Genomic DNA, 26,853 nt, shown 5'->3' on the forward strand with positions numbered 1-26,853 from the left:
GCGAAGTCGCTGGAAGTATCTGCACGATTTGCACAAGTCGAACGGAAAGTTATGCCAGAAGGACCATGGGATTCGCCAAGTAGGGAGATTGATTGACGCATGTACAGGATCTGCGAAAGTCGGCCGAATAGCTTGGGTGCTCAGGCAATGCTGACTGAGGCGGAGACAATCCATGGCGTAGAGAACTAAGAAACTTGGCTTTCCGTCGTGTCTTGCTCTAGCAGATCTCTGCTTTGCACCACAGGCGCTGCGGTTGTCAAAGTTGCATTGAACCTCGTCCCATCTTGTCTTTGTGTTGTCTGGTCTCGTGGATATGGTCTCTCATCTGATTCGCAGTTGGATGATAACGAATCCCAAGCACACGGGCTGGCCGCCCCGAATTGAGACATTTAGGTATTCAATGCCTAATGATTCAGCCGTCTCGCCTTGGCCGAGAACATGCAGCGGTTGATAATAGCTGCGAGTCTGACATGATGACTGAACCGTGAACAGGTCCTGCGTGCATTCTACGTGCGTTCGAGCAGCTGTACGTGAGAGGATGGTTTGAGAAGGAGAGGTGGAACGAAGCGATTCTTCAGCTTAGTCACGGAGCTCATGGGGCGGCGCTGTGTCGCTCTTCAGCGCATCTCATCTACGAAGTAATTAGTGGGTTCAGCACTAAATTAAGATGCGCGTCAACATCCAGTAGCCGCAGTTGTGCTGTGATGTGTGAGGTGAGGCGGGGAAGGCCTTTGTGTCCCATTGGCTCGATAAGCGACCCTTGCTCCATCGTCCCACCCTGATTAGGTCAACACCCTGGTGTGCTTCCCACTTCCTCACCCCTCAGGCAGAATCCTTCCCGAACACAGTTAATCACACAGTTTCCCGCACATAGCACCTTGAGGGGGTTTCTGGGGCGGAGAGGCGGGCAGCAAACACAGCCGGGCCTGTTGGTGCATCTTTGCAGCAACAACGTCTCATCGCGCGCTGCATCGTCCCGCTGCTCCCAGCAGGCAACAGAATAACCTCAAGTCCCAAACTCCCGATTCCCGCTGGCACGCATTTGCTCCACTTTGCTCTTCACACACACGCTCTCTCTCTCTCTCTCTCTCTCTCTCTCTCTCTCTCTCTCTCTCTCTCTCTCTCTCTCTCTCTCTCTCTCTCTCTCTCTCTCTCTCTCTCTCTCTCTCTCTCTCTCTCTCTCTCTCTTGATCTCCCCTGCTTTGGGTACTCATCTTTCACACTTTTTGCTTCGTTTTGCCTTCTTCGGGACCGAGTCCACATGGTATCCCGACAAGATCATCATCCTCGTCCTCCTTTCGTCTCCCCGCACCTCCGACCCTCATCTCTTTTCGGTCTTTGAATACTCAAACTCCGTTATCTACCCCCGGTCAGCCATTGTTAACTCATAGCTCCTGCTTAGAATCCCACACCTTGGTCATCACTTGATAATAACCAGACCTGAAACACAACGTGACGATGTGGGAAGTTGCATCGCTTCCGCTGCTAAACGCAGCCGACCGCGAGGGAGTTCCACCTGCAGGCCAAGCCGAGGCGACATATCAGCGTGTCATCTCAGCCCTGTGCTGTGTATCGAATTACTGCATACACCTTGTCTGAGGCTTCTCTGTTTCTCTCTTGCACTCGTCCCGCATGGCACTGCATCGGCCGCTACTTATTTCGTGTACATGTTCCATGGACCCATAAGGCAGTCAACGTCGAGTGTTCTTCCCAAGCCACCGCGCCGCCGAGGTCATGGCCGCAGAAGAAGCCTTCCGCGCTTACATCGGAGTGCAGATACCTCGGTCCAGGGCGTATATACTGAGACAGGGCAGGTATCTCCCCTGCTTTGTGTGATGCTTCCTTCGCCTTCGATGATCTTTCCATTTCAAGATCAGTCCAAACTGGTCCTGCCACACCCCTCGTCCACTACGGAGACCCTGCCACTGTGGAACAGGCATGGCACTAAGTACCTATTCTACAGCTTGGGTGAGATATGGTGCTTCTTGTTTTGGACCACTACTCAGTCTCTGTCCGGGGTTCCGCCTGATCAGTCATCCTTCCGCATCTACATCTCTTTTCTCAAGTCTCCTTTTCGTCCGTAAGGTAAGGTAATGCTTTCCAAGGTACCTCGCAGCCACGCTCTGCCGTGGCAGCAGGCCAAGTAGCCTAATGGAGCCCTTCCTTCCAACGGACCGATATCAATGGCTTCATCCTTCCGTCCGCTGGAATACTCAATCATGAGCATGGGAGCGAACCTAATATGCGCCTCTAGGAGAATTCCCCGCTGTGCCTCTTCCTTCGTATCAACAACACATCACCATCCAGCAGCAGTCAATCGCCATCTTCCCATCCATCACAGGTACGCTACACACTTCGCTGTGCCATTGCTTGCCACTCGCCTCCAACTTCTTGGATCAGCTCCATAAGTCTCATCTCGGGCTATTTCCCTTTACGCTCGCGACCCTCGCGTAGCTACCGTGCCTCGAACTCATCTCCGCCGCGCCTATTTGCGTCCACTGTCAAATAGGCTCTCTACAGCTTCGCCACTGTTTACCGGTCCTTCTCAGCATCGAATCAGATCCTCAGATTGGGGAGTTTCTGCGGCAGGATCTCTGGCTGCTGTGTTTCACGCCCGCGAAAATGGCAAGCCATCATTCCAACGTTCTTGGCCGACTAGTCGACAATCAGGTCGAATACAGCTTCATCCCACGCCACCCCATCAAATTTGGCCCTGGCCTCCACCTTAGCATCCAGTCGTCTCTTCCATATCGAATCAACCGACCCATGCGTCACGTCGCTTTCTTTGGAGCAACGGGTTACACCGTCTTCAGGTGTCTGATGCATGCTCTTCAGAATACCTCGATATTCTGCCATGTTTGTAAGCAAAGTCTATACTTCCCAAAAATCTACAACCGATATGGCATGTCCACGATCCGCTTGTCATTATTATTATTTCCTACACTTCCCTCATGTCGTGAATGCTAAGAGTTGACCGCCCCAGACGTTAGATGCGAGTCAAGTCTTTAGGAGATGTTTTGCGACGCAGATGACTTCAAAGTGGAATACTTCGGCCGCATGAGGATTGTTACGGCAGACTTGAGCCCAGAAACTGCAGCCCAAGTCCTCTTCCCAGAAGAACTCCGAGGAGAGCCGGTCCACATGGTTGTCTACGGCATCGGAGGCTTCAGGACCTAGGATGTCTCAGCAGAGGAGGGTGACAAGTGCGACGTCTACATCAGCGAAGCTGGCATTTGTCACGTATTTGACGCCTTGCGCATGCGCTTCGCCGCCTTCCCGCCGATGCGAAAACCGCGCCTCATCAGCATTGGCTCCCTTTCCGTTGACGAGCAAGTCGATGATGCCTCTGACCAGCTCGCAATGAAAGTTAGACCTCTTTACTTATGGTTCATGGGAATGGTCAGTAAGGAAGTTCTCGACAATGAAGTCTTTCTCCGGGAAGCGCCTTATGGCAGTGAAGGCAGCGATACGAGCAGCTGTTACTCGGAAAACGAGCGCCACACAAGCAGCAGCAGCATAAGCAGCCTTTCGTCTCGAGACTGGGACCAGCCCAAGGTGAACTTTCCACCGAGAACGCCATATGACGACAAGGTGGGAATGGAGTATACCATTAGCGAAGAGTGCAACAAGGAACTCTACAGTTCCAGTCTGATTGTAAGACCGACCCTTCTCACATACACAAAGCCATGCGGAGTCGAGGCAGTGCGGGTTGGCCAGGAAGGAAACCCACGGCCGCTAGGCTGGACAATCAGCAGATTCGACGCTGGCCACTGGCTATACCAATACGGTATATGCGGTAATATGGAAGGTATATCTTCAATTACCACGTAGACTTGGGTTGGTGTTCAGAGCAGAAGTAGATTAATGATGGATGATTGAGGGACTGGTGGGTTTTCTATCAGCGATTACAAAGGATAGCTACGCCTTCCATTGGAGAAGACAGCGTAAAGTAGACTGAATTATAACTAAATCATCAGCATCACTTGATCCGATTCCCAAGAGCCCTCATCCAATTGAGGGTTATACTATGGACAGGGATCAGTTGGGACTGAGAGCAGACATAGGTTGTCATCCATGATGGGCCCATCCCAGCGACCACTCTGCAGCTCGGCACTAGGCGCCTCTCCCCAGCCACACCGAATCGGTTCAGCTCTACGTACTACTTTAGACAGTGCTCACAAGCCACTCTTAATGGCTGGAAATAGATGGTCTTTCTGAAAGATCTACGAGGGTAATCCCTACTCAAGAAGCAGGTCTTTCACCCATGGCCGTGGCCTGACTTGTCTGGTTCACATCTGCGAAGCAAGCGCCAAGACACCGCCCACGCTAGATGGTGTTCTTTATTGTGATTTTTTTACTTGGAGGATTGCCAGCCAGCAGGTGGAATAAAACCAACGCGCCTCAGGGTCACATTTGGGGGCTTCTAAATAGTCGGCGATGTACCTCCATTTCTGGACGCCTGCGACGGAGGATCGGGTTGCTTACTCCGTACTGTTCGTCTCTCTCTTCATCTCTATCTCGCGTCCCTCGCGTCGAAGTTGAAGGAGGTATAGCGACCATCCGGTTGATCGGGTCAGCACTCAAGTCCGTGTTGCAGTGTAGATGCCTTGGCGGCAAGACGAGAATAACTGTGGACAACAGTAGCATTAGTGACCTTCATGCGATCCAGAGCGCTGGGAGCAGAGGCTGGGGAGCAGGACTAAGCCCTGTTCTTGGGTTCGACGGGGCCATGTAACCCTGCTCTCTGCACCTAGACTGCACTATAACTATTTTGCATGTCGGGGGTTTGTTGGAAACAAGCAGTATTCAGTACTCCGGACGTTTCGCCCTCGCAGTCGACCGCTCTTCATTACCAGGGCGTGGTGGGGAAGGGCCAAAGGCAGCGAGAAACGTCGGGGGTTTTCGGTGATGGCGAGAGGGGGCCACTTTGAATGTCAGCCTGATAAGACTGAGTGGGAAAGATCTACGCTGTCAAGGAGTTGGAAGACCCTGCCTAGGTCTCAATGCGGCCTCAATAGGCGAAGATTGTGGAGAAGGAGCAGTTGGATTTGGTGGTCCACCAGTTGACCGTAGTATGACTGTCCAAACCGTAGGTGTGGTCAATCTCAGAACGGAGGTATCTTTCGAGATGCTGCCTTGGAATTGTCACTGTTACGGAAGTCCTAAAGGGATCATGCGAGCCGCTCTCGTTGATTCGTCCTGGGGAGCACGCATAGATTTACTCAACTTCGAATTGCTTTCCGCATTAGACTAAAGATCGGTAAGATAGTCTCCGGCCGCGTCAAACCCGAAGGGCAGGAGGAGCGGGGACCTAAGAGCAATGGTATTAGGTGATGCGGACATGTCGGGACTGGCTGCGCGCTTCTCTCGTAAGCCGTGATGGGCGGCGCGGGATGAGTGAGCGCGCATTGTCTCGATTTGGTCAGTGAGTGACGTGAAGGCTCAGCTCCCTTGCGAGTATGTGTGTGGACAAAGAAGTCGACCCGGGATGAGGTGAGAACCTTGTTGCCTTGAGCACAGCGCGACTGCACGGTGGTCAGATTTTCGGAGTTTAGTGTGAGGAGTGAGCTAGACCACCGAGTAGCCGGGGCCACCAGACGACAGGCGCGTTGTTGAGCTGCCACAGCTCCAGCTGGCGTGCCGTGAAGGATGGGGGCAGTGGCGTTGTTGGGTTACGGTTGCGACGGTCGAGTTGCTGTAACCCTTGTAAAGGATATAGATCCATGTTGGTGAGAAGTTTGTTTGTTGGAGGTCGTCAGGTTGTTGGAATCCGACTGGATTATTTCCGTGCCTCTGAGAGAGGATTGGGTGGTGTACCTATACCTACCTACCCTGAAAGAGTAGAGGTAAGCTTTGGACGTTGAAAGTAGAGTTCTCAACGCGGTTCGCCGCAGAAGGGAGGAGCCTGAGTGGCCAGCTCCCAATACGGATGGACTTTCGTTCATCCCAAGCCTTTGCCTGAGGCCGTGTTTGTTTCTTCGTCTGATCTAGAAGTCATGTCCCGCGTTGTGGCGGGGCTGTCGTGGAACGTCTTCAGAGGCTGGTGTTGGCCTCGCGGCATCAGGTATTGATTGAAATCTCAGGAGGGGTTTCCCCCGTAATCCCCCAAACTCTGATGTGTACGGCGCTGCTGTGGCCCGACGAACTAACTGATGCACGACGTTGAGAAAGGGGGGGGGCCGCTTCAGGGCCTTTGAGGGTTGCATAGAAAGCAAACGACACGCCGACCCTGACTAAGGTAGGTCGCCTAAGGCGGGCTTTTCGATCAGGCCGTCTTTGGTGCGGCCTTGGTCACCCCGCAGGGTCAAGACCAAGGCAGCCTGCCTGCTGTGCAGCATAAGCCTGGCGGGGGTGAGGTGATGGAAACGTCAAATGCTGAGAGGTTTGATGGATGAGAGTGTAAATTGACGTGCAGTCGGGGGAATGGGATGGCGAGGTGGCGAGGTGGAGAGGTGAGGAATCAGGGCGACGGCGTAGGCTGGCACTGACTGCCCTGCCTTGTGTGCAAAATATTTGGGGGCAGGAAGCATGGGAAAACAGGTGATAGAGGCAGGAAACGGAAACAGTGTGATAGCGCTGACCAGAGAGTGGGGCAGGAGCCCCTGGCAGCGACGGAAAAACGGGATCCTCCGACTAGGGGGATCTCCCGAAATAGATCCATATGCACGGCCTATTTGGGGTTGGTCGACAGGGATCAGGGGAGACGGTCTTGCTGAACGTTAATGACGGAGAAGAGAGTCTGGGGAGCGTCACTAAGGTAAGGTGTGCCTCAAGCGCGCTAAGGAGTTTTAGTGATGCTGAAACGAAGTCCATCCTTCGCTTGAAGATATCTCCAGTGCTCCCTCTCACAAGAATCGCCAGCTATTGCCTCTCCTCCGCCGGACGATGCGGCCGTGTCTGGACGGGAAACGGGGGCGAAGGTTCGTTTAGTGTCGGAGGAGACGTTCATTTATCGTAGATGTTGGTTGACTCTGCTCGAGAAGTTGCACATTGGCTGGACTTCTTCCCGTTCCTTGACTCCCGTCTGCTAAGCATCTGGGTGTCAATAACAGAACCGAGTCCGAGGAATCCGATGTGCCCCCAAATACCCCTACCTAGTCATGCCTGATGATGATGATCTGAGTGGTATTGGGTGCCTCCTTTTCACAGAAACGGCCCCTTGGGTTGGATGCAGTGGTGATCATGAGCACCCAGCATCCAGGGCTGGGGCTGAGGCCTTGGGGAAACATCACACCATGCGGCTCCAAGACACCAAGACGGGCTCTTCCCTTTCCAACCAGGTCGGCCGCCGTAACATCGTCAGTTGTTTGAAAGCCCTGATCCACAGAAGCTTCAGCACATTAGGTGCATGCGCATGCGGGAACCTTGAAGGCTCTATTTTTCTGCTGCGTGCAGAACCAGGGATGCCCAAAAATCAATGTGACCCTCTTGGCGACTGGGGCATGTTCAGGCAGAAGCTTTCTTCGAGCACAAGTCCGAATCGCCCAGTCGGCGTGAGGGAGATGCTACAAGGGTCTATCGGATGTGAGGCGACTATTCCATGGAAATTATTCACTCCGTTGCATCAAATTCACGATATGTATGAAAAACCAGCGAGAGAATACTGCAATTGATGTGACTTGCGAACTCGTCATTTCTGCCTGTAGATGGATGTTGGCAACTATCGCTTTTGATCGCCGAATAAGATCCAAAGTTCTCTTTGGGTTGTTGCAATTGAGTGTGGCTGAACAGGGGCGGAGAAGGAGAGGGTGGGTGGGACGGTGTGGAGGGGGCTCGATGTGAGAGAGACCCACTTCGGACCCGCGACCGGGCCCCGCTTCCTGCCCGGCACCTGCACCCGGCGCGGCTGCCTTGGCCTGTTCCCTTTGAGGAAGTAACGGATCTCGCCTCTGCGGTTGCGGCCATCAGGTAAGTGATTTTCCAAGTTAATAATACATGAAATCTCGGACTTGAAAGACAAAGCTCAGATGCCTGTATGGTCAAGATCCTCAACTGCTGTTACTGTCCAAGCAAGGTGCTACCTGCCTGGTCGAGAAACAAATTGGAAGACGGAGCGAACCGTTCGTGGAGTGTAGATGGCCCCAGTAGTTTCCTCATTGCGCGACAATCTCGCTGGCGATTGGTTTTGGCGCGGTTAAGCGACAAATCACATCATCGGGAGGAAGCAACGCCACACACGTCCTGCTGCCAGGTTTACATCCTTCTCCGTCTCGCTTATGAATCGAGTGTTGACGGTGATTTGCTGGTCGAACCATCCACTACTCTCTTAGTAGCGGGTCCTCTTGCCGTTCTCCAACGTCTCTCACGGAGGTCATGTCCGCCTCCTCGCGAATCGTACCTCATTAAGCGGTTTTAGGTGGCTGGCTAATTACCCCCTCCCGCGCATTTCCCGAAAACGGCGTCGCGTGCGATCCTCTCATAACCGTCGTGTTCCTTTTCCTCGAACATTTCAATCCTCTGCGCGTGCGAGCGGGAGGATTTGGCTACAGCCACGCGGCAATTAGAAAATGGAGAATAAGACAGCGCGCCAAAACAAACGCTTTTCAACCTGTTGTCGCTCCAGGAGCCGGACCTAGGAAGCCGATTCCGGCACTTGGAGCGCGGGCTGTGTAGATGTGAAATGTCAATGCCTCTTCAGCAAGAAAATTGAGGTAATTTTCAGGAAGCAAAAATCAATTGCAACGAGCCTCCCCTCATCTTTGAGGCCAAGTGTCCAGAAAGGATTCCGACAGGTCTAGGAATCCGCGCCTGATTTCGATGTTTGGATCAAGCATTGATGGGCAAAAGCCAAGCATTGATTTGACTTTGGCACTGCAGTGAGGACAAGAGCTTTGGCCAGAGAGAGAGAGTTCCATATCGGGCACGTGGGTACTAGTGGAAAGACGCTGTATCTGTTGAGGGCTCCAGTTCTCAGGAAAGCTTGTCACAAGAGATCAGCAAACGCGATGGCCAGCCACTGGCCCTCTGCCATTCAACCCCCGGCTTCAAGGACTACCTAATTGTGGCTTCCATCTTCCACTTGCAGGAAGCTGCTGTCCGGATCTTTGAACGTAAGCTCCGAAAGTCTCTCGCCTAGTCCCTTGAGCCGTACGGTGTTGCCGCTGTCCTGAACCACCCGCGCGCCAATGTCAATCATCTTCCAGACGCGGTTAATAGAGATTGCCTACCACATAGCGGATTTCTCTAAACGTGAGTGCACCGCCTGCGCCCAGGGAAAGAAGGTTATTCACCGGCTACTCTATCCGTCCAAAGCTAATTCTTCTGCACGTTGCGCTCCCATAGGATCCCCCGGGTATACCGTCCTTCGTACCAGGTTGCTGACCAGTCCGGCTGCGGGTGACGGCGGTGGCGCTTACGCTCATGACTTGGAAATCTTGCGGTCTGGACAACCTTTATGATTCATGTTCGTTCCTGTTTAGATAAGCAGCGCCCGTTCTCTTGCTATTGGATAGCTGATACGATTGACACGATTGACGAGACTACCGCCGTGGCGCACCCTTCTCGATAGACGCGCGATCCATCGCTTGTCATAGGGCTATGTACACCAAAACTATGTTCTCTCATGGAGTATGCGTGAAGTTTCCAAGCGCGGAATAGTAAAACTTGATTTCGTAGAGTTTTCCGTGTTTCTCCGACTTTAGGTCAGTGTCGTGCCTCTCTTGAAGTGCACACTTTTTGGGAACCTAGGTAGTTGAGCCCAATTCCCACATACTAATCTTCTCCAAAGCCACCATTTACGGAATGATGCTGTTTGAATTGTCATCTTATGCGCGATTGATACTTAAAAGTGCATCTGTCATGGTTTTAATCCGTATCCGTAGGCTCACAAAAGTTGTGTCCGCCATATACACCAAGGTAAGAAGAGAAACGGGAAACAGTGCCACGAGAAAGAGAAGCGAGTCTTCCCCCCACACGGCCCGAATCCTTCTCTCCTCTCCCCCACACCCCCCTTCCAAATCCTTCGAATCCTTCCCGTCCAACCATCTCACTTCCCTCCTCCGAGAGATCTGGTCCATACCGTGTACGTACCTTAGGGTATTTTACGGAGTACACACCCGTGACGCTCTTACTACGTACTGAGGGACGATCCACTTCCCGTACGATCCCTACCGCATCCCGGCGGTATCCACAAAACGGATTCAACCCCTTGCTCGCCGACGTTGCACTAGGAATGACTGCATGCCATGTTGTGTTGGGCTGAGTAGTCGCGCACTCACGGTAAGGTGGTCCCTAGTGTAGCGTACTCTCTGTGCACACAGCAAGGTAGATTTGGGATTTGAATTTTTGCTGCTGTCTTGAACTATGTTTCTCCAGCTGCCAAGCCCCAGAATCCGTCCCAGATTCCACACAAAACTTCGTCTCTGGTTCGCCCTTCCTGGTGCTTCTTCCTTGGCGCTCAGCAGATGGCGGCCAATGTAACCTTCATTCTCGTTCCCTTCCAGTTTTTTCGTCCCATGTCTGTTCTGGCTTGTCCATCCGTTCTGCTTGCCCCCCCCCCCCCCCCCCCCCCCCCAAAAAAAAAGTAGCACATTGTGAATAAAGAAGAAAAGGAAGGGAGAGAAATGTAAGCCCGGAACCTCTTGAACGCCGAAATTGTGTGTCAGTATGCCTAAACCCCCAAAGACCCTCTAAACCGGTGAAAAATGTGAAACAAAAGGAAACCAACGAGACAAAAAAGAATGCCTTGCCGGTGAATGAAAGGCTGCCTGCCTGCTCGTCTAGTTGGGAGCTATGCAGTGATGATGAAGAAGCTGTTGAAGACACGGTCCCATTCCAAGGGACCCCCAAATGAAATCTATTCTGTACAAGGGGGTAAGGAGGTGTGTGTGTGTGTGGTTTAGCTCTCGCTCCCATAGAGCCCAATGCAAGAAAAGTACCAAAGAAAATGGCAGGAGAAAAAGAAATAAGGAAATGATTCTTCGTCAAGTCATGAGAAGGGAGCGAAACCAGAAAGATGGAAAAAATTCACGAGGATGACTCCAACCAGCCTCCCCCCATCATTTCTTGAAATAGTTGTAAAACATGGCGTCCATGTCGCTCCCCACCGCGGCCGCTGCCGCAGTCATCCCCTCGTGACCGCCGCCACCCATGTCGTTGACAGACGGCCACTCCCAGTTGGTCGCCGCCCCCATGTCAAAGTCGACGAGCATCTGCCCGCCGCTGTGGTCGGGGAACCAACCCGCCGCGCCAGCCTGGCAGTCCACCAGGTCCGCGAGCGTGAGGTGGTGATCGCCCGTCGGGGCCCCCAGCGCCGCGGGGTCCATGACGTGAGCGAACATTTCGTCTGCGGCACGCCAGTCGTGTTGTTGCTGCTGATGCTTGTGACTGTCTCCGGGGCTGAAGGGGTTGAACGGGGTTGCCAGCTCGCTCGTCGAGGTCATGGAGTCGTCTGCCGACGAAGACGACGAGACGGACGGCATCATGGACGTGTCCATGGGGCTGATAAAGGACGACGCCGAGTCCACGGCCGTCGGGGCGCCCGAGAACGGGTGGTCGTGGTGGTGCTGCGGCGGGGTGTGCGGGAGCGAAGAATTGCGGCGCGACATGGAGTGCGTCGTGGTGGACGACGACGAGGCGTACGAGTCGGAGCGCGTGTGGTGGCTGATGCTGACGGGGATGCTCATGCCGCTGCCCGTGCTGTTCCTGTTGCCCTTGCTGCTGCTGCTGCTGCTTCTGCTACCGACGTGACCGCCAAACGCGCGCATCACGGCCTTGAGGTGCTTCTTGATGGCGCGGACCTGGCCGCCGGGGGAGAGAAAGTCCGAGGCCGCGATGCCCAGGAGGCGGGACGCCAGGGCCTCGAGGCGGCCTTCGTAGACGGCAATCATTTGCGGCTCCATGTTGAGGACACCGGCTTGCTTTTGCGCGTAGATGAAGGATAGGCCGCGGGCGCACGTGTCGAGCGCGAGGCAGAAGACGTCGGGGAAGGAGTTCTTGCTCTGCGCGGGCATGATGACGGGGCCTTCTTGGGACGTCTGCTCGGCAATGTGGAGCATTATGCTCACGAGCTCCTGCGCCGAGCCGATGAAGCGCTCGACCGTTTCCGCCGTGAGGGAAAAGGGCTCTGCCGGGGGCGGTGCGCCGGGTAGGATGGCTGGGAAGAGGAGGTGGATGGCCATGGTGTGGTACACGGACAGGACGAGGGAGCGGGAGGGCGCGTGGGCGACCTGGCGGTTGAGGAGGTGGATGCTCTCCATGAGGACGCGGTAGACCTCGCGGCAGACGCACTCCATGTCCTGGGGTGTGCTGCCCTGTTGGATGCGCTGGAGTGCGAGCAGGGGCGCCTCCTGCCAGAAGTTTGTGCTGACCGTCTCGTTGGGGTCGGGCTCCTGCGGGTAGAGGGCGAAGATGTAGGCCGTGATGGAGGCGATGTGGGCGAGGGGCCACATTTCTTTGATCATGCTCTTCTGCTTTTGCAGCGTGGAGAAGTTGTCCGAGACCTCATCGAGGCGCATCAGCACGGAAGAGGTCTCATCGACGGGGAGGAAGATGGAGGTGAGGCTCGTGGGGAGCAGTTGCGAGAAGTGGGTACCCATTTGCAGGAAAGTCCAGAGGGTGAGAGTGTAGGTCGTCCAGTAGAGGTAGGCGACGATTTCCTTTTCGACCTCGCAGACGTCGATGCCGTTGATGCGGCTCGTCGTCAGGGGCGCCGAGGAGGCTGAGATGGTGTCCTTGATCTCAGTCGCCAGGCGGCCAGAGAGGCCAATGTAGCACGTGGCACGCTTGATCTGCCCTTGGCAGAGGCTGTTCCATCCCAGGAGCATCAGGACCTGTGCTGTGCTGATCCCGGGGAGGGAGATGCCGGCGCCGGGCATGCCCGGTTGGCTGACCCGGGTTGAGATGGGGCGGTTCTGGAGTTGAGCTGACGCCCACCGAAGTAGAACGTGTCCTCTCGCCATGGCTACCTCGTCGCCGAGGGAGAAGGATGCGTCGGCGAGGATGACTGCCAGAAGGACCTCGTCGTGTGTGCCGTCTCTCAGTTCGCGAAGAAGCAAGGTCTTGGAAACGAGAAAGGAGAGAGGGTGGACGCTGTACCACACATCGACCAATTGTCCAATCTGTCGAGTGCCGTAGTCGGTCAGGGGACTCGGTCCTGTCGGTGTCGTATCGAACATCGATGGTGTGGCGTCGCTTGCGAGTCCTGTAAGATAGAATCTACCACCGCCCTGTTCCATGAAGATGGATCCCAAACCGCCAAACTTATCAACCACAAGGCCGACCAAGTCATGAGTGAGAAGCTGTAGGATGCCAGTGTACTTGGGTCAAGTTAGCTTAGTGCCCTCTAGAAGGTAGTCTTGGACTCATACCTTGACATCTCGGTGACTGAACTTTGAGTTGACGACATTCTCGCTCCGATCCTGCAAAGTCAAGCGGAGAGTCTGGTTATACGCCGATATCCTCTCCTGCCACGGGTTCGACTTGGGCCCAGGCGCCGGATTCTCGCCAAAGTTTTCGATAAACATGCTGTTGAGCATGCTAGCCACGTCTTCGCCGCCGCCCATCAGGGCCATGGGCGCTGCACCACCGCTTCCATCCATCTGCGTAGGCTCCTCCATGATGGGCATCGAATGTGGCGAGCCACCCGTCGAGGCTCTCTGGCGTTGCGGTACGGGAACACCGCTGCCGTCGCCGGTGCTGTTGTTTCTGCTCATGTCCTGGGATACGGTGCGGGTTTTTGGCGGCCGTGAGTCCCAGTCGTAGACGCAATCGACATTTTGCTTGCGGCAAGCTTCGCAGATGGTCTCGTTGCTGCACTTGATCTTGCGTGCGCGGCAGAAGCTGCAGCTCTTGCGGAGCGGGTGTCGGGATGTGAGAGACATAGTCGGGTATAGTTGTCTAGGTTTTGGAAGTTGGTAAAAAGAAAGAGGGAACTGATATTATACAATACACATTGGTTATGTTTGTACAATAATATATTGGTACCAATGCAAGAGGGAAAAAGATGGATAGGTTATAGGGATGAGCCGCCGTCGACTATAATTGGTTGTAGTTTGGATGGTTGATTGAGGAGGCTTGAAAGGCTTGAAGTAGAAAAGGAAGAGTCTGAAAAGTTGCGTCACTCGTCTTCTTCTTCAACCCTTTCGTCTGCAGTGGCAAAGTCTGATACCAACATGATCCATTGTCGTGGTTGGTGGTTTCTTTGAGATGTTATAACTTCAGTCTACAGAGCAAGCCAAAGTTGGAACAAGATGAGACGAGGCAAGGTACCGTTGAAGGATGCGCTCTGGGGTTCGAATGCACAGTGTCGGGAAGGCATCGAGGGGGGGTGAACAGTCAATGGAGGAGGTGTTGATGTAAGAGAAGGGGGTGTTCTATGGTCGACATGGGGCGCGGCTTCAAAATTTGAGAATGTACAGGTAGACTTCACTCCCATCAGCAAAAGCCCATCAGATTTGGTCCATGTGTGGTTGTGGGACGGGCTTTTCGACTTCGTGCATGTTTACATGTACTCAACTTACTCTGCCTCAATCTTAGGTTGGGGGCCAAAAGTCAGCAATTCGAGTCCGAGTCCAAGACGAGTTAGCCGACCTTGTCGCGCTTGCTGCGCCGCTCTCAAGTTATGCAAAAAGCTGCACAACAATAACAAGCGCGGAGGTACATGACCTCTTGGAGGCAGCGACAAGAGTCCTTTTGCAATTGCGTGTATTCACGGGTACTCCTGCAAGTCAAAGTCGTGTCCAGCCAAAACAGTCCTAGTGTCATTAGAACCCCTGCTTCTCGAACGATATCCTTGTTTCCCCCCACGCAGCGCGAAAAGACAAGAAAAGAAGACATTGTGAGCCCGCCCGTGGCTGTGTTTCTTCTCTTTCTCTCCAGGCACCCGCTAAATCTCATCCGACGGCTATCCGTCATAGGGCTTTTGGTTAGGTTACTCCAGAATGAGTGAAACATCAATCTTAGACAACGGCATTCCGAAAAGAGATAGATCCATACGAGCTAGGCAGAATAATAAACGTCTTCTCTCTCTTATGTCTTTGGCGACACAGACTCTAGCTGCGGTACAGTGGGTTGGAAACCATACAGGAACTTGAGAAACCAGAGCCAGGCGCCGCCGGGCAGGAAAGCGTAGATCAACCATCGAAGCAACGGTCCAATGCCATATGGTAGAAAGGCTCCGTGTAGTAAAATAAAGCGGAAACTGAACTTGACCACCTCTTTTGCCCTCTTTTCTCGCATCTCGCTGTACTTTTGGAGGATCGGTTCCGCGTTCTCTGTCAGAGACCCTCGGGTTTCCCGGATCAGGCTAGCTAGGATCGCCGCATCTTCGATTCTGCGTGTTGGCAATATCTCGAATTAGCATCTTCAACAACGTTCACCTCACAATCTCGATCTCAGGTATGGAGAAACTCACGCTAGGTTTCCGCCCTGGCCGCTATTCATGAAAGAGTCAAAAGTTAGTGAAATGCCGTTGGAACTAGGAAGAGGGATGGATGGGAAAGCCTTCCCCGGGGGAGCAGCCCCAAGCTAGATGCTTAGCTGCCAGACTAGGCTCTGTGATCTGCAACGGAGGGATTTTGAGGGGGGCGCGCGTTACTGCAAATACGTACAAGGCACTGGTCATGCTGTGCGCGGCTGTTGGGACCAGTCAGCGGGTTTTTTTCTCCTTCATCGCGGAGTTACCTTTGGCAAGAAAGGCTATGGAGAGATAGGGTAGAGAGAAGAGTAAGAGTAAGAAGCTTACAGTCGCCGATGAGACAGACTCTGCCTCGGGCCATTGACGGAAACTCGACTTCTTGGAACATATTGCAAGCAAGGATCCGCTCGTTCTTGTCGACAACTAGAGTAAAAACACGTCAGATTTGGGCGTTCCTTCAAGCCGCCGGCAATCTCGTCAGCAAAACTGGAAGGGATTCAGCTTCCCGACTTACTATCGCTAAACTCTCCTTTCTCCGCGAACGGGTGGAACTTGTCTCCGTAGACTGAATTGATGGTATCTTCGTCACAGTTACTCCAGATAGACCGGTCGTTGTCGACCTTCTCATCGGTTTTCTGTTTGCCAAGATTAGCTGAGCTCCCCTCCTACCGGGATGCGTAGGAGTACGGAGGACTTTTCGTACCGTGACGCCGATGAACCATTGCCTGTTGTCGGGGCATGGCCAAGTGGTGAGAGTCGAGTTTTCGTAGAGCATCCAGTTGGCGACACCGAGGTCCTGGGAACCGAGATGTTCCAGCGGAGCGGTGATGCCGCTCATGTGGACGCGCCCTGTGAACTTGATGGTATTTGCCTCCTTGAGACCAGCGTCTCGTGCCAGGCACCTGCGTATGGCTGATCGTATCCCATCAGCGCCAACAACGACGTGAGCGCGGAACTCTCTACCCTCGTCAGAGACCACTCTGACGACGGACTCGCTCGGGTCGTCAATGACATCGACAATCTTTGTGTTGAATTGCACGACATTGTCACTTCCAGCCGCTTCGAAGAGAAGCCTGTGGAAGTGATGACGCTCCAACGACACAACTGGGTACCCGAACTTGGCCTCACAACCCGCCCAGTCCACCGTATTCCAGAGCTTCTTACCACGCCATATCTGCACTTTACGCAGCTTCTGGCCCGCTTTCAGCACTTTGTCGTACACGCCGAGCTGATCGAGCATGCGAAGACCGTTGGGCGAGAGAGAGATGCCCGCGCCGACGGGGCGCAGCACGTCGCTGCGCTCGAGGACCTTGCACGAGATGTCGAGCCGTGAGAGGATGGCTGCCAACGTGAGACCGCCGATGCCGGCCCCGACGATGAGGACCTCGGTGTCGACTGGAGTTGAAGACATGGTTGGAGGGGGAAAAGAGGATTTCTGATTGGACATGTAACGTTCCCCTTGAGAGGATGATGTTGTTTGAGTTGCCTGTTTGACGGTTCCCTACGGTATCGGGCCGAATGAAGGATGATGGGTTTGTGTGCAAGTAGTGGAGTTCCATCGGATTTCACGGCAGTTGAGAGAAGCCTTATGTATTGCTCGTTAAATGGGGTTCGAAAGATCATCGTAAGGTCCAATCACGGGATAGAGAGGCCATTGTTGATCCGTGTTCCTTCGGAATAGCGCTACCTAGGTCCCCGGCCGTCCTGGAGCGGAACAACCGACGAAAGCAGGGGGCTACGACGGAAGGTTTTGAGGCTTGGGCCGGCCGGGTTTGTTCTTTATTAGACTTGGTGGACTTCGATGTGGGCTCCGGCTCCGCGGGCTGTGCCGCACCGTTCCGGACAGGACCTCAGCGGCGGCCGATCCATTAGCGCGGGAACATTACGCAGTGTTGAGTGACACATACGCGAATATAAGCACAGCGTTAAGCAAGTTCAATCAACCATTAATCCAAAAAGTTGCAAGGAGCATCATATTACACCGATGATATAGGCTCTCTAATTTGACGACCTTGGAAGTTTCCAATTTCACTGGAGTAAACGTCCTCTACTACTGCTAATCTAATTCTGGTCTAATTGCCCTTTTACTAGACGATACTAGAACAAGGAACTCTTCGGTTCAGTATTTGACTTGGTAGATTTTGCTTAATCAAAGATGATAAGCCATTAATAAGAATTTTTTTCAGCACCAGAAGGTACCTATTTCTCGAGCCTCACGAACTGCTGAGAGGCTCTTCTCCCTACTCACTCGAGGGTTTTCAGGTATCACATATGCCTTCCAGTCGCAGTTTCAGCCCACCTCTTGCGCTACGATAGTAGACTACTTCCCATGACTATGTATATGCCAAACTATCACTCTTTCCAAGATAGCCTGTAAAGTTTACTTAGCGCTGTGGCTTTTCGTGGTTATAGAGGCGTTAGGATGAGGCGGTGCTTCAACAAGCGGCACGGTGGCTGGACATTCGGCGGAAAGCCATTGAGGGGTCGTGATTCGACAACGAGAATTCTCATTTAATTTGGGCTTTGAGGCTTTCGAAGAGGTCGGAAATTTAATTTGAGGAGGAGGGAAGATAGCTCATTGAGGCGACTCCCGTTCGGGGCCGGGCCGAGATCCACTATTTCCGGACAAATTCCCACATGGATCCGGCAGTTCTGAAAATAGAAACAGTTGGTGCCTGCTCGCTTCTTGAGTGAGCATCTGAGCCGCTTTGAGCAGAGATCTCCCTCAAGCCACCATAAGTTACCCAGATTCACTGTAGTTCCCACCTGCACGATCAATCCTTGAAGATACGACCAACATATCGTGAAAAGATCAACACGCTTCTGAGTATTATTGAATTCTACGTCTACCAATCCGGATATTCTATGCCGTTGCTCCACAGATATGCTTACTAGTACTCAACTTGCACACTAGAATCGAGCCTTCGATTCATTCCTTGCCGGGGGGTCCACGGGCCTTCAGGAGTACCCTATGCCGAGGGCCTGGCTTCGTCAATCCCACGAGCAGTCGAACGTGACAAAGAGTGGATTTCCTACCACTGGATCTCAGCGATACCGACCTGAAGAGTCTCAAAGTTCTGGAGAAGCCGTTAGTATGGCGGGCATCGTCACTGATAGACAACCTTGCGGGAAACATACCATGATAGCGACCTTGTCCTTGAAGAATGTCTCGCCAAAGTTTCCGATAAACCTGTCGCCAGTCGCCATGGCGCGCACGTTCAAAGCGCACCTTCCGTCCGGCAGCGTCTCGACGTAGTGCTTCGGCGTGTTGGTCCAGACCTTGTCGTGTCCCGCAAATTTGTAGCTCACGGTGGGGAAGGAGGCGACGTTTCCGCAGTCGACAGAGTACATGGACTGGTTGCCGTTGTTGATGATGGTGGGGTCCTCGAGCGTGAGCGGCTGGCCAGACGTGAGGTTGACGAGCTTGTCGTACGCGTTCGGGGTGAGGGGGATGCCGCGCCCGTACGAGGCGTGGTCGAAGATGGAGGCCTTGCCCGAGCTGTTGGACGTGGGTTCCGTGGGCTGCAGCTCGTCGCCGATCCAGAGCGAGTCGAGGGGCGTGGCCCAGTAGTTGTAGAGACCCGGGGAATACTCAAAGGCCAGCGTGTTGACGTCGGGGAAGACGTAGTTTGCGTACCAGTAGATCTCGCTGTCCTTGACGACCTGGTCCATGATGCCGCCGAAGGACTGGAGGCCGTCGCTGCCGCCGCAGGTGGGCTTCATGGACTCCTCGTAGCAGTAGACGAAGCTGATGGTCGGATTCTTCCATTGGCCGGCCTTCCACTGCTGGTAGAAAGACGATTGGAAAGAAGCTGAGAACTGGTCAGTTCAATGTGCCTATGGAAGGCTTCATCAAAACCTCCTGGGCACGTACCGTTGTCACCCTTGAAAACAGGAGAAAGGCCCAAAACTCCAGTGAACGGGTACGGGAAGGCAGAGAGATCAAAGTTGGTGTCAGAAAACTGCATGATGGAGTTTGAAGTCACCGGGCCGATCTGAACAGCATCTTGCGCGTAGTCGACGGTGAGAGGTTCCCAGAAGAAGAAGTGGTTGGGGAGCCACGTGCGGCTAGGGAAACGCTTCGATGCGTCTCTGTGAGACGTCGACTTGGCCGGGTCGTAGTAGAGCTGCTGCACGTTGAGGCAGGCCGCGGGGTCGTTCTCTTCTCCGTAGCACTTGGGTGAGAGGATGAACTGGCTGATCCAGGTCCAGTCTACAAAGACGGGGATTTCCTGAGGAGGGTTACCGATCTTCTGCTGGGAGAGGAACCCGAACTGGTTCCAGGTGAGTTGCATATCGAAACGATCGGCGGCCCAACTGCGAGGAGCCCTCATCTTGCCTGCTTCAGTCGAGCCGGCCAAGAGAGGCAGAAGCACTGCGAACTTGGAGAGTTGCATCTTGTCGATGTTGCGGGATGATTCTCGGGGCAAGTGCTTGGAAGGAGGATGAAGGTTTATTATGAGGAATGGGTGAGGCAAAGTAGAGCTGATGAGTTTGGAACTGTCATTAAACAGTGATCAGGTCGTGCTTCTTAAACATCTCCTCTTGTCGGAGGTGTTCCCGAGCAAGTCTGGATGTCAGCGTGGCCCTGACCTCCGTTTCCGTCCTCCCTCGGAGGCTTCAGTGTAAGTGAGCAAAAGCCCAATTCAGGAGACCAAGATGTTTATTTTTGCGGAGTGACTAGTGACCAAGCCACAATTGGTCTCCGTGAGATCGACAGCACTCGTCTTGCATTTTGTCTGGGTTCTCCATGTCTGTTTGTTTTGAATGTGAGGGGAGCCTAACGACACTTTTACAGCCAGAATCGAGGGGAAAGACGAAGGAAGAAATGGAAGATTGATGTCAACGGCTTTACCAACGTTGCCGCATACCCGACACTCTGGGACTTGGTTTCACTGTCGGACACTCGCCCGCGTCTCTTTTGAGACTACCGTTGTTGTCGCGATGTCGTCATGGTAGCACACGATATCAAACAGGGCCCTTTACCATGGATCTCGATCCAATCAAGCTGTCAACGGTCGCATGCGTCGCGTTCATGAAGTTTCCCGAAGACCGATGCCAAAGCTAACGCCGTTGACGCAGGACACCAAGGAGCATCTGGGGAACAGCCTTCTATTGTTTCCACGGCTGCGGATCAGTCACTCGCCACGCGCTGCCCCTCCTAGTCACCGCCGTGGTCGTCCAGTGTGCCATGGAGGACCTCCGGTGAGTCTAAAGGAGAAGCGGATGGCGCCTGGAAGTGGTCCTTTGGGCATCCGTGCCATCTCCTTAGCATCTTTTGCTGCTATCGGAGCGTTTCCACGCTTCAAGGCTACGAGATGAATCTTCTCTGGAACACGATCCAGGACGGCTGGAGTCTGACATCGCCATCTCGGTCGTGAGATTTCATCGCCACTTTGCATCACGGTCTGCAACTTTTTGCCATCACGGACTTTTTGTCATCACGGATTCAGTTTGCAATGTTCGATATAAGACTTGGTCTTGGAGGAGGCTGAAAAGTGCTTCCAGGAGGTCATAAACAAGCTTCTCGGCGCATCAGGTCGTCAAAGGTTATCGTGAGCATCTCGCCGGTTGACCGGTCTCATTAAGATCCAAGAAAATCTTACTTTTACTCACCAAAACCCAGCATTGTTGCCAAGACTAATCACTCTCTGCTTTCGCTACTATCACGACAGTACCGTCTCTTACTTATCTTATCATATTACTTATAAGTACTCTCACATCACTATTATCAACATGGAGGTTATCACTCTCCTTCAAGGAGACGAAGACTCCCACCTTACACCATTTTTCATGTGCCACGCCATCTCAGGGCTCGCACTACCCTTTCTCCGCCTCGAAGCCCTCAGCGAAGACGATGAGAGGCCAGTATACGGCATCACCTCCCCTATGCATTGCCCTGGAGGCGATGACTTCGAATTTCCCGAAACCTTGCGAGACCTGGCTGCACTCTACGTCGATAAGATCAAGGAAATTCAGCCGATGGGGCCTTACTTGCTAGGAGGCTGGTCCATGGGCGGTATGATTGCCATGAATATGGCCGTGGTTCTGCGTGATCAAGGAGAAAAGGTTACAAAGGTGATCATGCTCGACTCCGCCAACCCAGAGACCTTCCCTTCGTTCCCCAGCGCCAAGGATCACCGCTCCCTCACCCACCTCACCTTCACCAGGACCGTTGCTGCCGATATCAGACTCATGGACTCTGATTCTTCTCCTATCGGGTCGCCCGTCATCAGCGAGAGCGAGTTCGGAGACTATCTTACCCCTAGTGAGAACCGAACGAGTACGTGGGGAACATTTACGACGGAGGTCTCGTACTCCAGCAGCGCCTCGAGCGATTACGAAGACGATAGCCCTGCTTGGTCACCGAGCACCCCCGGATCACCCGCATGCAGCAGTGACGCCGGATCAGAATACTGCCCCGAGCAGAACCGAATGCTGGAAGACTTTCCTACAGCCACGGAGGATCAAATCGACGCCGAGATCCTCACAGCAGCTCACGAACTCGAGGTCACCAGACACGACGACGAAGAAGAAAGCGAAAATGATGAAGACGCGGACCAATACGAAGAATTGGACGACGACAACGAACCAGACCAGGTACGCGACTTTCTGCAAAAGATCAAGAAACACATCCACAAAGGCCTCGGCCTCATCTCGACCGTCGAGCCAGGCCAGCTACTTCCCAAAGACGGCGTCTCCGACTTCCACACCGTCCTCATCAAGTGCAAGCCCGACCCGTTCGACGACCCCAACCTAACTCAGCGAGAGCGCGAGGGCGTCATCTTTGTCCGCTCCGTCATGCGCGAGAAGGCCATGTGCTGGGAGGCGGACAAGTTTGCCAAGTTTGAGACGGTGCCCTTCAGCGGCGACCACGATGGCGCATTTGAGCCCCAGCACGTGGGCGAGCTGAGCGGTATTTTCAGAAAGTGTCTGCAGGGTCTGGAATGATCATGGTTCTTGGGAACTCCCTCTCTGGTTGAAGTCCTGGTGGCTTCATTACTTGTTTTTACTGTCGGGGTTTGTGCTTTTAGGCACGCGTGCATTGGAAGCGATGGACGGCAATGTGATTTACGGTGTTATTGGCGGCATTTCTGACGGAGTTTGGAGTTCATTGCATCTACGGGTCGAGTCGTATTGGCGCGTCGTTAAATTAGACATATATTAAGCACTTACTCTCGTAGCTCACAAAATTACATAAATTCTTTACTGAAGCAATTTTCAACGCTCAACACCATCATCACTACTGCGCATGTAGGGATCCAGGGAGCAAGTAACTTTTCTTAGAGTTATCCCTATCTTCGCGCTTCGTTAACATAGATCTCCCCTTAGACCAGAGCGGCGGGGGCCGTTGATGGGATTCAAAGCTTGGCGGCTGCGCAGCAAGGCTTGTTCGAGGCACTGCGAATCTCGATCCAAAGGAGGAGCCGGTAGCAGAAAGTAAACAACTGACGTCAGAAAGACTTTAATCTTTGTTTACATTCTCAATCTCCGTGCCCCTCTCCGACATATTGCTTAAGCTCGCGGAGGTATAGAGACACGCTTAAACTCCCCTACCCCTGCTTCTTCCGGGTGAAAGAGGACTGGCCTCCGCCCCCATCTGGATGCATGCCTCCTCCTTCACGGAGATTTTTTGCTGACAGGCAGCTCAATGTTCCAGAAGATTAGACTACGTTGCATTCGTGTAACACGGAAATGTGATGAAACTCAATTCTGCTCAGTCAGGCTTGATGATCACGAGTGCTGAGAGTATGAAATCCCGCCAGCAAATCAGGGGCGTCAGTTCCTGACTGGTTATGCACACATTGTAGTTGTATCCGCTCAATAAGGAGAGCACTGGGCTTCGGTGAGAATGAGGCAAAAATGGGAGGCGTGTTTGATGGTATAGTATTCGCAACCGTTATTTTGGCTTATAGACTGGTCTAATAATCATAACCTCGTTGAGTTTCAATTCTTCCACTGCCAAATGTGTCTTGCTCATTATTAGTTGATTATTCTACTCATCCAAACGCTGTGCATCACAAAGTTCTCAACAGCCCGCCATGATCTCGGGCCACTTCCTCCTAGAAACCTTCACTTTCAAGTCTCCCTGATAAGACGTCAGTCAGTTAACATAGATAGTCTTGGAGTATTGGACGACCTACCTTCAGCCAAGGCGAGCCAACCTTGTCAAAATCCAGGCCTTCAAAGTCCACAGTCCGAGGTTGGTCCGGCGACGCCCATGCAACATCATAAGATCGCAGCAGCGTCGTCAACGTCTGCGTCACAATGATCATGGCCATCTTCTCACCAGGACATCGGTGGCTGCCACCCCCAAAGAGCATGCTCTTCACGCCGTTGCTGTCCTTTTCCTCGAGGTTGACGAGCTTGTTCTCGGCGTTGAGCCACCGTCCGGGCATCCAGGTATCGGGATTCGGATAGTTGGCGGGGTCGTGGTGGGTCAAGTAAGGCGAGATAGACACGACTGAGCCCTTTGGTACGGTGATGTCCGTACCCGGGACAGGCACTTCCTGCATCGCGAGGCGGAGGCATTTCATACCTGCGTAGTACCGCATCGTCTCCTTTATGCAAGCCTGGAGGAGTGCTGAGTCCGTGTTTCCTTCACGGGCATCTCTCTTCACGGCGGCCATGACATCAGGATGGCGTAAAAGCTGCGAGCCGTTTGTCAGTTTTGTCGCTCATTCACATGAAGCGAGAAATCAAGTACGTACGCAGACAACTACCCATGAGATTGCAGCGACTGTGGATGTGTGAGCAGCAAACATCAGGACAGTGTGATGAGAAGGGAGATAGTGCCTCAGAGGCGCCATGCTCTGTTCATGCAGCGTGTGCGTGATGTAGTCCGGCAGGTCAGTCTCGAGGTCACCATTCTTCACCGCGACGTGTCGCTGGCTCAGCTTTTCCCAAAAGATCTCTTTTACACGCTCGCGGGCGTGATGCAGTCTCCTCGCTGGTGGATGAAGCACCCAGTCAGGCAGCACAAAGGACCAGATGCTGCCAATGTCGGACTCCATCGCGTGCAAAAGGTCCAAGAGCTCTCCGCTCGATTCATAAAAGTCATCGCCCATCAGCGTCCTGACGATGACCTTGTGCGTCAACTCGGACACTCCATCAAAGAGCTCCACGTCACTCTTGGTCGTCCACTCGAGTGCGCACCGGTGCGTCTCCTCCACGGTGCACTTAGCCATGTGTGCCTGCGCCGTGGCGCGGTTGATGTACCGGCTGAGGGAGCCGACCATCACCCTGATGTTGTCCATGTATCCGGGGTCGAGGATCTTGTTGAGAAATATCCCCTGGATCACATGTGAGTTGAGACAAGTTCGATTTTGAATGTCTCAAAGTCTGGGGTTGAGGAGGCTTATCTGGGAAGGGGGGAGGACTCACCATTCCGTGGCCGAAGGACCAAGCCTTCTCGGGCATGTCGAGATAAGCCTTGTTGAGCTCATTTCCGCGAAGCCAGACATTGTGGACTGTCAGGATCTGGATCGAGAAGATGTTCCCGCATTGTGATTGAGCTTTGCGGATGAGCGAGATGGGCTTGACTGCGTAGTTGTGGGCGTCGCTGAGGAAAGAAAAAAAGCCCTCGCCTTTGTAAGCGGGGATCTTGTTAGACTTGAAATACCATCTTGCTAACAGTATCACTGCTGCAAGTAGTGCCGGAATAATCAACATGATTCCGGGAGATGATTGAAGCGGCGAAGAAATGAGCGTGACTGGTGTATAAGCCCGACAGGCTCGCGGATACACTCGAAGTGAGAAAACAACAGAATCTTTGCGGAATCATCCAAGAAACTGATCCGGAGGGCGTGAGTATTTCTTATGTCCACCAAGATATCAATCTCCACGTTGAATACTGGATGCTATCCGACGGCGGAGGTCCGTCCGAAGCCAACGAGACAACAACAAAACAACAACCACCTTGGCCCTGGATGTTGAGATCAACTCTATGGCGTAGCCGAGACCGCCAAAAGCAATGTTGACTTGTCGGTGGAGGACGGTTTTCTTGCTCCGGTGGGTAAACAAGACGTCCCTCCGAAAGGCCTCGGAATGCGGTGATGTCCAGGTGTTGGGTTCAAGGGATGATTTAGCCTCGTCGATCTGGGGTATGAGCCGTTCCATCGAAACTGTGGCTTGAGGTGGCTCATATCTTGAATGTACTAACGTTTCCAATGCATCAATGTCAAAATCCCGTGACCTCAAGATCCTGTGCATGCCTATTTCAGCTTAAGGATTCCCGGGAGCAGTCAGATGTAACTCCCATTCTTTCCTCCTCGACATGCTTCAGCCCGTCGGAGATCGCGAGCGCCTGGCTCCGCTGATCCTTGATCAGAGCATGGGCAAAGCCTTACTTAACGGAATCACTCTGAATTATGGGTTATTCGAAATTGAGCCTCTCTGCCATGGAGTTCGGACGACGGAGAGGGCTTGGATAGCCATGGCTGTGCGGCCAAGGTCCGCTTGCGCGTTGGACATCTCGATTCCAAAGTAGCCATGCTGTTAGCGTATTGTCGATCACTTGAAGCAGAGGATCTTTTGAGATTCTGTACAGATATCTACAATAGAACTCCGCCGGAAGCTCTATGAGAGCTTAGCTTCGCCGGAGGTAAACATGCTAGTGGGTTGTATCTCGTATGTCGTCTCCTTCACATCCTGACAACCGGCTCTCTCTTTGGATCCATGGAGTTTGCGGTTGAAATTTCTAACAAACACTACACTCAGACCTTCTGGAGCGTCTCCCAGAACGAGGTTTCACTTTATTTCACCGTCGCTTCCCGGTGACGTGCGTCATGCACTGCCCTCTCCGAATGTCCTGGTGGATTGCTGTGCCGTAAATAAACGCAAACTGGTTGTAGACCTAATACTCTCCTGTTCATGTCGCGTGACAGTCTTGGCGGGTGAAAGTATTTCTTTTCTTTCGAAGATGAAGACCGATCCAGAAAACGTCCTCCACCATAAACCCTCCAGTCCTGGCCCATCCCTCAGCATCACCACGTCTCGACACCCGACTCCTTGGCAACAGCTATCTTTGCCCACATCGACGATCCAACTGAGGCAAACTCCATGTTTTGACTCTCGCCGTCCATGGCTTACTTTGAAAATGACTATCATAGGCTTTCGTTTCGTGCTACGGCTGAAGGGCCACCTGAACGCACGCGCTGTTGGTAGACTCGTGTAAAAGTCCCACTGGTAGGACCAGTGCTCTGGACATAAGTTAAGGACTTTGCAAATTTCAAGGTCTATCTCATGGCAAAAATGTAAATTTTTTAATTGAAACTTGATGCTTGCCATGATTAGTTTCACGGGTCGCGGAACGCTCTATACTCAGATCAAGGAGCCTTCCCATGTGCTTGTCTGGAGTAGGAAGCCTACTTAGATACTGCCAGTCCGCTCTTCTGTCCAGTTTTTCTTTTTTCCCGTATCGTCGTCTCTAGTCTATTTCTCTGTATTATTGAAGAGCCGCCGCGAAAAGAAGGCTAATATTGATGCGATCTTGTTGT

At 53.1% G+C, this 26,853-nt stretch overlaps 6 protein-coding genes across 6 annotated transcripts; 2 read left to right on the forward strand and 4 right to left on the reverse strand.

Moving 5' to 3' along the window:
- Window positions 1-2,622: 2,622 nt before the first annotated feature.
- On the forward strand, window positions 2,623-4,078 carry BDP55DRAFT_626112 (uncharacterized protein; the record flags this gene model as incomplete). Its single annotated transcript, XM_060571590.1, has 3 exons — window positions 2,623-2,860; window positions 3,188-3,808; window positions 3,978-4,078. 3 exons carry the CDS (start codon window positions 2,623-2,625, stop codon window positions 4,076-4,078), a joined length of 960 nt encoding a protein of 319 aa, XP_060436306.1.
- A 6,438-nt stretch (window positions 4,079-10,516) lies between these two features.
- On the reverse strand, window positions 10,517-14,152 carry BDP55DRAFT_763400 (uncharacterized protein). Its single transcript, XM_060580904.1, has 2 exons — window positions 13,308-14,152; window positions 10,517-13,256 (listed from the first exon to the last, which is right to left on the reverse strand). Exons 1-2 carry the CDS (start codon window positions 13,818-13,820, stop codon window positions 10,998-11,000), a joined length of 2,772 nt encoding a protein of 923 aa, XP_060436307.1. The 5' UTR covers window positions 13,821-14,152; the 3' UTR covers window positions 10,517-10,997.
- A 671-nt stretch (window positions 14,153-14,823) lies between these two features.
- BDP55DRAFT_643374 (FAD binding monooxygenase) lies at window positions 14,824-17,148 on the reverse strand. The gene is made up of 6 exons (XM_060573502.1): window positions 16,059-17,148; window positions 15,870-15,990; window positions 15,683-15,778; window positions 15,549-15,573; window positions 15,353-15,373; window positions 14,824-15,271 (listed from the first exon to the last, which is right to left on the reverse strand). Exons 1-6 carry the CDS (start codon window positions 16,800-16,802, stop codon window positions 14,968-14,970), a joined length of 1,311 nt encoding a protein of 436 aa, XP_060436308.1. The 5' UTR covers window positions 16,803-17,148; the 3' UTR covers window positions 14,824-14,967.
- Window positions 17,149-18,089: 941 nt separating this feature from the next.
- BDP55DRAFT_763402 (eukaryotic aspartyl protease) lies at window positions 18,090-19,752 on the reverse strand (the record flags this gene model as incomplete). The annotated part of the gene is made up of 3 exons (XM_060580905.1): window positions 18,090-18,432; window positions 18,494-19,167; window positions 19,230-19,752. The coding sequence occupies 3 exons, from the start codon at window positions 19,750-19,752 to the stop codon at window positions 18,388-18,390; spliced, it is 1,242 nt and encodes a 413-aa protein (XP_060436309.1). The 3' UTR covers window positions 18,090-18,387.
- Window positions 19,753-21,091: 1,339 nt separating this feature from the next.
- Window positions 21,092-22,306, forward strand: BDP55DRAFT_723070 (Alpha/Beta hydrolase protein; the record flags this gene model as incomplete). Its single annotated transcript, XM_060578694.1, has 1 exon — window positions 21,092-22,306. One exon carries the CDS (start codon window positions 21,092-21,094, stop codon window positions 22,304-22,306), a length of 1,215 nt encoding a protein of 404 aa, XP_060436310.1.
- Window positions 22,307-23,384: 1,078 nt separating this feature from the next.
- On the reverse strand, window positions 23,385-25,027 carry BDP55DRAFT_689555 (cytochrome P450; the record flags this gene model as incomplete). Its single annotated transcript, XM_060576754.1, has 5 exons — window positions 23,385-23,444; window positions 23,500-23,819; window positions 23,850-24,006; window positions 24,067-24,648; window positions 24,740-25,027. 5 exons carry the CDS (start codon window positions 25,025-25,027, stop codon window positions 23,385-23,387), a joined length of 1,407 nt encoding a protein of 468 aa, XP_060436311.1.
- Between the last annotated feature and the right edge of the window lie 1,826 nt (window positions 25,028-26,853).

The sequence above is a fragment of the Colletotrichum godetiae genome, assembly GCF_030913485.1.
Source record: "Colletotrichum godetiae strain CBS 193.32 chromosome Unknown BDP55scaffold_2, whole genome shotgun sequence".
NCBI lineage: Eukaryota > Fungi > Ascomycota > Sordariomycetes > Glomerellales > Glomerellaceae > Colletotrichum > Colletotrichum godetiae.